The 9909-nt window shown below is 35.2% G+C and overlaps 1 protein-coding gene across 1 annotated transcript; it reads right to left on the bottom strand.

Moving 5' to 3' along the window:
* Nucleotides 1–3623: 3623 nt before the first annotated feature.
* Nucleotides 3624–6029, bottom strand: LOC132162555 (calmodulin-7). The gene is made up of 2 exons (XM_059572801.1): nucleotides 5841–6029; nucleotides 3624–4345 (listed from the first exon to the last, which is right to left on the bottom strand). Exons 1-2 carry the CDS (start codon nucleotides 5914–5916, stop codon nucleotides 3972–3974), a joined length of 450 nt encoding a protein of 149 aa, XP_059428784.1. The 5' UTR covers nucleotides 5917–6029; the 3' UTR covers nucleotides 3624–3971.
* Between the last annotated feature and the right edge of the window lie 3880 nt (nucleotides 6030–9909).

Consider the following 9909-nt stretch of genomic DNA (forward strand, 5'->3'; position numbering starts at 1 on the left):
CGTCAAAAGTTGTGAAGTTCAGTGTTGATTTATGATATGTCTAATTTGACTTCGTAGCCTTTTTGACTTAAGTTAATAAGCCCTTAGAGATGTGTTACATTTAGTGCCCTAAAGCCACCTGGCTTGGGAGTCATTGGCCTAACACTTGTTACATGGATCAATTAAAAAGCTTAAGGGAGTTAGACATTGCAGAGCTTGAAAAAAAAAAAAAATGTATATTTTGCCTTGGTTGTTTCATTGTTAGGGATTCTTACAAATTTTATGGAACTTGTCTTGAGTTTAAGCTGAAAGCTTCATGATTGTATGCTAATTACACTTTACACTTTTTAAAGCATATGGGGTCTCAATTATCCATTTATGAGTGATTTGATTCTGGATTTTCTTTTGACTGTGATGAAGATATTTGTCTTTTTAAGCTTGCTAATGAATAAGAACCATGGTTTATGTAAAATTTCTTTCTTGTTAACAACATAGTGCTACAATGTTTGTAGGTATCATTTCTGTTAAGCCCTCACGAGACTTCACTCGTCCACTAGGGATGCCTAAGGGTTTAAAAGGCTTGTTGCATATGCTAAATGCAATCGTTTCTCCCACGAAAGAGGATTTATGTTTCTTGCTTTCACTTTATTTTTTGTTTTGTTTTGCTAAGGGACTAGCAAAATGTAAGTTTGGGGGTGTTTGATCAGTGTCAAATATTGCATACTTGGGCCCATTTATTTACATTAGTTAATCCTTTAGCTGTGTCGTTATTTAATATTTTGTGTTAGTTTTGTGTTTTTAATGTTTTGTAGGTCAATAAATAAAAACTACAGCTTTAAAGGGAAAAATGCAAAGTTTGGAAGAAAGCATACTTTGAGAAGACCTAGATGATGTGGTTAAGTCTAACCAAATCTAAAAAAAGGTTAAGTCGGATTAAAGATCAGATTGGATAAAATTTCGGATTTGATTCAAATTCAGATTATGCACATGTCTCAGTAGTTTGACCATAACTTTCTGGTCAAATATCGGATTAAAGTGATTCAAACGGCATTGGAAATCTAACTTAAAATACTACAATTCGTTGTGAAATATTATTTTCCAAATTCGGAAGGTTACTATGCCAAAATTGCCCCGCAATTAAAGGACACAAATCTGGACGAATCCTATTCCGATTTCAGACTTCTATTTTTACTAGGAAACAGACCTCCGAATTATCTAGGTTTAATATGGCTTTTAGGACTTTCCTAAGCCTATAAATAAACCTCTTTGCATTCAAGAAAAGATATAGAATTCCAGAGACTAGTTGTGGGATACAATTTTGGAGACATAATGTAAACCACAGCTTTTCTTTTAGTTTAGTTTTTCTTTAGTTTAGGTTTTATTTTTATGTGAAGCTAATTCCTAACTAAGGTTGAGGATGAAGCCTCATTGATGAAGAACATCAATACTTTCATGTAAGTCTTTATTTATTTGATTTTATTGGGTTTAATATTTCAATTGTTTTACTTCTTTTCAATGTGTGAAGTGATTCTTAGATATCTTTTGTGATTCAAGGATACACTTGATGATTTAAGATAATTTCACATAATTGATTGCTTGATTTTATTTGCCTAAATAATTGGATATTCCTTGTGATTTGTTCAACGGATACATTTGATGTTTCAATTAAGATTGGATATGTTTTGTGATTTACGGATACATCTGATGATTTAATTGATATTGGATTCCTTTTGTGATTTGTGCAATGAATGGATACATGAGATGATTTTGATTAATTGATTGAAGCATAGTAAAACATATCTAAGATTTTAATTGTGAGAACTTCAAATTAATATTGATAAACATGGAAGTATGTTATTATGATTCGATGAGTGTGAATTCTCAAACCTTAGTCTTTTATCTCTTAGTTTATTTTAATTAGTTTATGTTTGTCTTTTAATTTTCAAAAATCAAAATTCAAAACTCTTTTGGAACTAGGTTAGGATTTAATTAATTTATATTTAAATTACTCTTTCAAGAATACAATTCTCTGTGTGATCGACCTCGCACTTGCAATCCATTAAACTACAAACGATTCGTGCACTTGCGAGTTAAATAAATTTGCACAACAATGGTAAAATTGTAATATTGTAAATGCTCTGTCAAAAATAGAAAAAGAACAAATTTATGTGGAATTGGACAGAATGATCAATACTACAGGCCTAAATTCAAGGGACTAATTATCTCAAATGACATCTCACGAAACAAAATCCATACTAGAATTACACCTCCTAAAGGTTACAAAAATGATATTGAGGTTTGATTCACTTCTAAACAGTTTGTTGGGATCATCTTTGATTCTTAGTTCTCTTCACCATCACTAGCCTTCAAAAGCTCTCCAATACTTTATTTTTGTTTTTTATTTTTTTATTTTTTTTTTAATGGAAATCTGAATATTTCATTGATTAAAGATCACGAGCATAAAACTTTTACAGAGCAGAACAAAAAGTTCTTACAACACAACATAAAAGTTCTGCAAAAATTATAGCCACATACTATGAAGTTACAAAATCGTAGATACAAACAAAAATTCTTACAATCTGATACTATCTATGACTTCAATCTTCTGCTAACCCATATACAAATACAGTTAAAGAGTAGATCTGCTCTGAGCAGACTAGATATAAGACATGGGTAGCTAAATTTCCTAACAAAAATTATTTAAACCGACCGTGAGAGATAACCCCTCACACCTAATTATTTCCGCTTACTCATGAGGATAGATATAGAGAGAAAAAACCTCTTATTCAAAACAAAAAACACAAATATCCAACAAGCAGCGGCCGGGGGGAAAAGATAAACGGCACAACATAGTAGGAGGTAGATGGACAAATAGCGGAGAGACCAAAGTTACTGATCTAGTCGAAGAAAATCCACATCAAATCCACTTTTCCGAAGTTGCTGATTTGATGCACATCTTTATGTTAGTAAAGATAAAAGTCACTCTCATCACAATCATGGAAGCTAATTCACTAGAAGGGAATCTCATTTTCAAGGACAACTCCTTTACTGCAATACAATAATCCATTCATAATCAATTCCAGTCATAGCACATATTTTAAACTTTCTTTCCTCTTTAAAGCTATAATCCACTCCAAAAAAGACACATTGAAATGTCAACACTAACAGTACAGAATTTTGCCCACTAAATCTATTTGACTCCATATCCATAAACCATCTTGCCAAGAGGAGGGAAAATACATCTTGCCCTCCTCCCTAATGTTTACTACCCCGGGCCAAAAATAGAAAAAAGGAAAAAGGATAAGAGGAAAATAACTCCATAAAGTTTACAATAAGGGGGTGATCCTAAACATTTAAAGCAACTCTAAATAAAAGCTACAACCATAGAAGGAAGAAAAACTTTCTGAATTAGCTTTACTTGTGTTTTTCCATATCTTTGGCTTGAATTGGTCACTGATTAGGGCCATAATGCCCTGAATAAAAATGCATTAGGGCTCATTGGTACAAAAATCCATGGCCATAAGCCCTGCGCTCATGAATTACTGCAAGCTTAAAATGCACCAAGGATATGATTAACACATTTCTTATGCATGACTTCCTTTTGAACACATACCTACTGTTAAAGCATTAACAAGTACGTACAGTACCAATAAAATGAGCCATCCAATCAACATAGAACATTAGATCCTCCCAGGTAGTTCAGTTTCACATGAGAACAAAAAAGAAATATTAAAACTGCCAAGACACTTTGTCACAAGACACATTAAGGATAAACATAGCTTCCACCACCATCAGCAGCAGCAGAACATACTACTACTTCCTGTAGGGGCAAAAGCATCAAATGAAAATTGAAAAAAAAAAAAAAAAAAACCAAAAAACTACAAGCCCCACCATATTCATCAACCCGGTTCTCCCTTTCTTTTACCCTTTTTTTTTTTTTTTTTTGGTTATAAAAGATAATTCTCATCAAGGTTTTGGTGGAGAGGCACTCATCACTTAGCCATCATCACCTTGACAAACTCCTCATAATTTATCTGGCCATCGCCATCAACATCAGCCTCCCTGATCATCTCATCAACTTCTTCGTCGGTGAGCTTCTCCCCAAGGTTGGTCATCACATGGCGCAGCTCAGCAGCAGAGATGAACCCATTCTGGTCCTTGTCAAAAACTCGGAATGCCTCTTTAAGCTCCTCCTCCGAGTCGGTGTCTTTCATCTTCCTGGCCATGAGGTTCAGGAACTCAGGGAAGTCAATTGTCCCGTTTCCATCTGCATCAACTTCGTTGATCATGTCCTGAAGCTCTGCTTCAGTTGGGTTCTGGCCAAGTGACCTCATCACAGTCCCAAGCTCCTTGGTAGTGATGCAGCCTGTAATTCAAATCATTAAAATCAACCATATATTTCCATTTATCCAGTTAGAGAAACAAGTACCAATTTCATAGAAACTGACTTGCCAACCAAAAGCACAAGCCTAACAACCATTTTCAACATATAACAGAAGTTAAATTTACAAGCAACCAAGCAGGAGAAGTGAACCATAATGAAAAATCTATGGAGTTTCAAAATCTTCTTTATCTCAAGGAACATAGATGGCATACTTCATTGACTAACTTTGGCTTGTCTGGTTCTCACAAAAATCATATTTACCAGCCAAACTCATTGAATAAAATGGCAAATTATTTAAATGCCCAATTGCAATCTAGCAAAATTTTAAATTCAACATTTGTGTGAGCAGACATGCCTGCGTTGAAAGTTAATAAAGACATAAATTAAGAACTTCACTAACAGACCGATTTCTTCAGCATGTCAAAACATTGCTACTTTATCAACTCAAAAGTATTAACAAATTTCCTTATCATAGGAACCACATTTGACGCACAATGGCAGATCTTATGCTCTAGAGTCACATCTTTGCAAAATTGTGTGATACAAAACAATCGCAAAAAAACGTATCATAGTTTCCAGGAAACAAAAAACATAGAATTGATATTAGCTGTTTCCTCTTTTAATGAATAAATGCCATACTCACCTTGTGCTTTACAAGAACATATGAAGAATTTTAATGAAAAAAAAACTTCAAAATATATCGATGAAACTCTATTGAACAATCAATATCAGCGATTAGATACCATTGCAAAATATTTATTTATTTATTTATTTTTTTTAAAAAAAAAACACCAACTTGAAGCACAAGGCTCCATATAAAGATAAATGGAGGAAAACATAATCCCTACCAAAACTACTAATCTAAATTTTCGACAATAAAAACACGTTCATCTAGATTCCGCATCAGGGTTTAGGAAACCTAATAAAATCGAATTATTAATTGAAGCAACAACAACCAATGCTTGGATTTTCAGATAACAAAGTCATGCATATCAGAACCATATCAGTTTCATTCCTGAGGGGGGAAACAAATAATTATAACTTTGAATCAATCTTATAAATTACATTCTCTTCTCATCTTGCGCAAACCTTTTAGATTATTTGTTTTCCCCCGCGATAAACAAATCCGAGATTCAATCTGTTAATTTGTTGATCTCTGTTTCCCCCCCCAACAAAAATTTGGGCCGCAAGCAAACGGTGCATAATCATCAAAAATAAGAAAAGAAACAGTCTGGTAACATAGAGACGATCCAAACCACAGAAAGACGCGCGACCAAAAAAATCAGGTTAAGCACAATCAAAACGCGTGACGCAGAAAAGAATCAGAAGAAAAGTAGAAACGGAAACCACATAATGCTTGAGGCAGAGAAACAGAGATCCATAGAAATCCATAGTCAAAGAAAAGTGGATCTGAGCAAAACGAAAAGGCATCAGTTTAATCGAAGAGAGGGAGAGAGAGAGAGAGAGAGAGTCGGACCATCGCCATCCTTGTCGAACAAGCTGAAGGCCTCCTTGAACTCAGAGATCTGGTCGTCGGTGAGCTGGTCCGCCATTCTTTTTCTTCAAAACTTCGCTCTTTCTTTCTTTGTAAAAGGAGGAGGAATTGCTATGGAGGAAAAGAGGGGGGGTGTTTGTGAGACAAGAGAGAAAGAGGTTGTTCTATTTTTAAGGACAAAAGCTGGCATTTTATATGGGCCTTTGCCATTAATTGCCCTGCACCCGGACCTATTCTTTTGTTATTTTTTGTTTATGGTTTCAGCACTTTAATCATTTTAGACCGTTTTAACCCCAATACTTGCCACATATTTACAGCTTTTGGCAAAGGAGGTTCCTAAAATGACCGCGATGTCCCCCTCGTCCTCAAGTGAGCAGAGCTCACTTGAGGGAGTGTGTTAAGTCATCCTATAAGGGGCATTTCAGGTAATTGAATCTTCACTAGACGCGAAGAAAGGTCGTCAAAATTAATGAGCTTTCAGAAAAGATGACAGTTACATCCTAATATTCTCACGCGATGCTGACACGTATTAGCCAAGAGGTCGATCTGACAGATGACCGGTTAGGAAACATGGGATCCACCGGCTAGGCATGCAACCCGGTGCAGGGAACAAGATGATGACTCTACGCGTCCTACGCGTAGTGATTGAGTACTAGTATCGTTTTGTGGAAAAAGGTTCTATTATTATTATAATAATAATAATAATAATAATATTATGAAGACGATAATAGTACTGGTGCGTAGTAATTCCCGCTGGGGCGGTTACGCGGTTTGGACGCGGAGTGGCGAGCTCATCTTCGCGCGTTGACTGCCACGTCAGAATCCCCGTCGCTCTCGGCCACTATGCTCCATTTCCCAGGCGGCCTTATCGAATCTTTGTTTACTATTTACTGACGTGCCCTCTTCTGCATTGTTTGACTTTTCGTTTCACAAAAATTATTAATATAATATCATAAATCATTCTTTGATTCTTACCAAAACAAAAAAAAAAACAAAACAAAATCATTCCATGATATTTATTGTTTGCTATTTCTTTCTAAGGTTATTTTTTAATTATAGTGTGACATAAAAAATAAAAATAATTTTTAATATTTTATATATGTTGAGTTATTTGTTAATATATATATATTTTTTTACATTTTTTTACTTTAAAGCAAAAGCGGTCCCAAAGGACATTAGCAAACAAGCTCAATTCTTTCTTAGAGCATTCCCAGCAGCTTCCTCGTCATTTTTCCTATATTTAAGGATTCAAACTACTTTTTGCTTCCTTATGTCAAAATACACCCCAATAGCTTCCCTTAATCATTCCCTATATCATTAAAATATTTATTTTTTTAATTATATTATATATATGAGAGGAGAGAGAATTGTAAGAGGAGAGAGGAGAGAGGAGAGTATAAAGAAGAGAGATAAATGTTTTTTTTTTAATTTAATAATCATAAGGATCACAATAGTGGAACCCTATACTTTGGGTTCTACTGTAGCGATCCTCATGGTTGACGCTTATTTAGGGAATCTGCTGTGGGACATTTTTTGTGATTTTTTGAACATATTCCCTACACATAGGGAACAGACTCCCTTATAGGGAGTCTGCTGGGAATGCTCTTACACCTAACTCTTTATTTATTTTTTATTATTTTTTATTTGAATTATATATTATATTTTTATATTTTTTTCTTATTTATTTAAAATATTAATATGATAGTCTCAATTGACTTCATTTAAAAAAAAAAAACAAAAAAATAATTCATGAATTTCTACTATTACTCCTTTTTATTCGCATCACACAATGTAGGTGAGACGAAACCATATATAGATCACCCTTTTTACAAATTTTATTTTAAATATTTTTTATAAAGTTATATGTATTTTTAAGCTTAAAAAATTAGACTTGACTCCTATTAAGAATAAGTTTAAAGTCGTCTCTAAATGATAACTGAATCGGTTGGAGATCATGCCTCATGAAGTAGAGGCCACTAGATTAAATTCATTTTCCTCATTTAGCATCCGTTTTTTTATTTTTTTTTTATTTTTTTTTATTTTAGGGAAATAGGACATGGTCATTCGATCTAGTAACTTTTGCTTTATGAAGCATTATTTCTTGTCATTCAATCTATCCCTTGTATCTAAATTTTTATTTCGAAAGGTTACAATATGAAGGAGGCATCAAAACCGAATTTAAAAAGGCATTAACTAGAAGGAGAGAAGATAGTCATATTAGACTTAGCCGAGATCAACGTATTATAAGAGCATGTTTGGGATTGTGTTTGAAAACTAGAGTTTTTAAGCCAAAAGGCATTTTTTGGCAAAAACTTAAAAATTTAAGCTTTTGCCAAAGTGCGTTTTGGCCATTTTTTGGGCTTTTAGACTCTTAAAAGTTGTAATGTCCCCAAATCTAGCCTTAACCAGTCTGGTAGGGTTACTGGTAATTACTCTAGTTTAGCTAATTGTTAGCTAAATGGGGAATCGCTTTTCTTAGGATCATTACAGTTAATGCATAGGAATGTGAAATAAATTTAAAAAGTCTAATAATCATAAATGAAATAGGTATTATCCTCAATAAACATAGACACGAAGCAACTAGTAGAAATAATAACTTAAGCAAACCTGGTAATAATGTGAAGATCTTAATCTTAAGCAAAGTTCGTAGTGGCGTCATTGCCACTATTCTTTTCTTAGAAATAGGTCTCCTTCAAGGTGTAATAACCACATAAGTTTAACAACTTAGTAAGTAAACCTCACAGTTGGGTACGATATAATAGGGCCGGCAATTTTGACACGACCCACGAATCCGACACGAAAAAATAGGTATTGGGTTTGGGCTTATCGTGTTTGGGTCGTAATCGGGTTTACCTGATTAAGACCCGATAATTTCGTGTCTGGCGGGTCGACCCGTTAGACACGATTACTGTGCGGGTTTGGCGGGTCGATCCGTCAGACCCGCACAGTATCCGGGTCTGGCAGGTCGACCCGCCAAACCCTTTTTTTTTTGCCTCTCCTGACTTCTCTCAAACTCACTTACTTTACTGATTACTCAATTTACTCAAGTCTTCGACATTCAGAAGTTCAGAAATCAGAACAGAAAGAAACTCTAACCTAACCCCAGTGACCCAGTCGGGAGTGTACCTCTCGGTCCTCTCTCACTCGGTCTCTCACTCTCCCTTCGACCTCTGTGATCGTGACTCCGTCGGACCGTCTCCTACTCTCCCGATTCTCCCTCTCGAACTCTCGGCTCTCTCTCTCTCTCTCGAGTCTCCACTCTCCCTCCTGGGCTCGCCGTCGCCGTTAGGAACCAAGACTGTTGCTGACTCGCCGTCCTCACCGAGTCACCGTCGCCGTCAGCCGCTGTATGTCTCTTACTCTCTCTAGTCTCTATCTCTGGAGTCTGGACTCTGATTTTGATTCTTTTAGTGGCTTGCTGCATGAATAATAGGACCCATCATCATCATCCATAATGCCTACCACATCACTTCTTGGGGTCCATAGGCCACAGGATGAGTCTGTTTTCCCACTTTATACCATCATCAGAAAACGACTACTAGCTTTTTTGGCTAGTAGAATTCTCTTTGATAGCAAGAAGTATAAAAACAATTAACATTTTTTGGACTATTCCATAAAAAAAAAATTACGGGTCCGTTTGTTAATGTGTTTTAACTTTTAACTGATTTTTTTTGTTTTGTTTAAAAAAAGTGTTATAATATATTAATATGACATAAATATCGAAGTAATTTTAAAATTTTGATGTATTAGTATTATTAATTTATTATTACAATTTTGAATTTTTTTATTTATTTTATAGTTTAGGGTAATCGGGTCGTGTCAGGTCGTGTCTACCCGATTAGACCCGGTTATTTTAAACGGGTAAAACGGGTCGTGTCGGGTTACCCGGTTATTTTCGTGTCATAATCGTATCAGACCCGATTACCCGTTTAGCTAAACGGGTCGTGTCTGGATATAGGCTAATCGTGTAACGGGTACCCGCGGGTCGTGTCAGGTACCCATATTGCCACCCCTACGACATGATCCGGTTTTCAATGAACAAAAATAAACG

The sequence above is a fragment of the Corylus avellana genome, chromosome ca9, assembly GCF_901000735.1.
Source record: "Corylus avellana chromosome ca9, CavTom2PMs-1.0".
In the NCBI taxonomy this organism is placed as follows: Eukaryota; Viridiplantae; Streptophyta; class Magnoliopsida; order Fagales; family Betulaceae; genus Corylus; species Corylus avellana.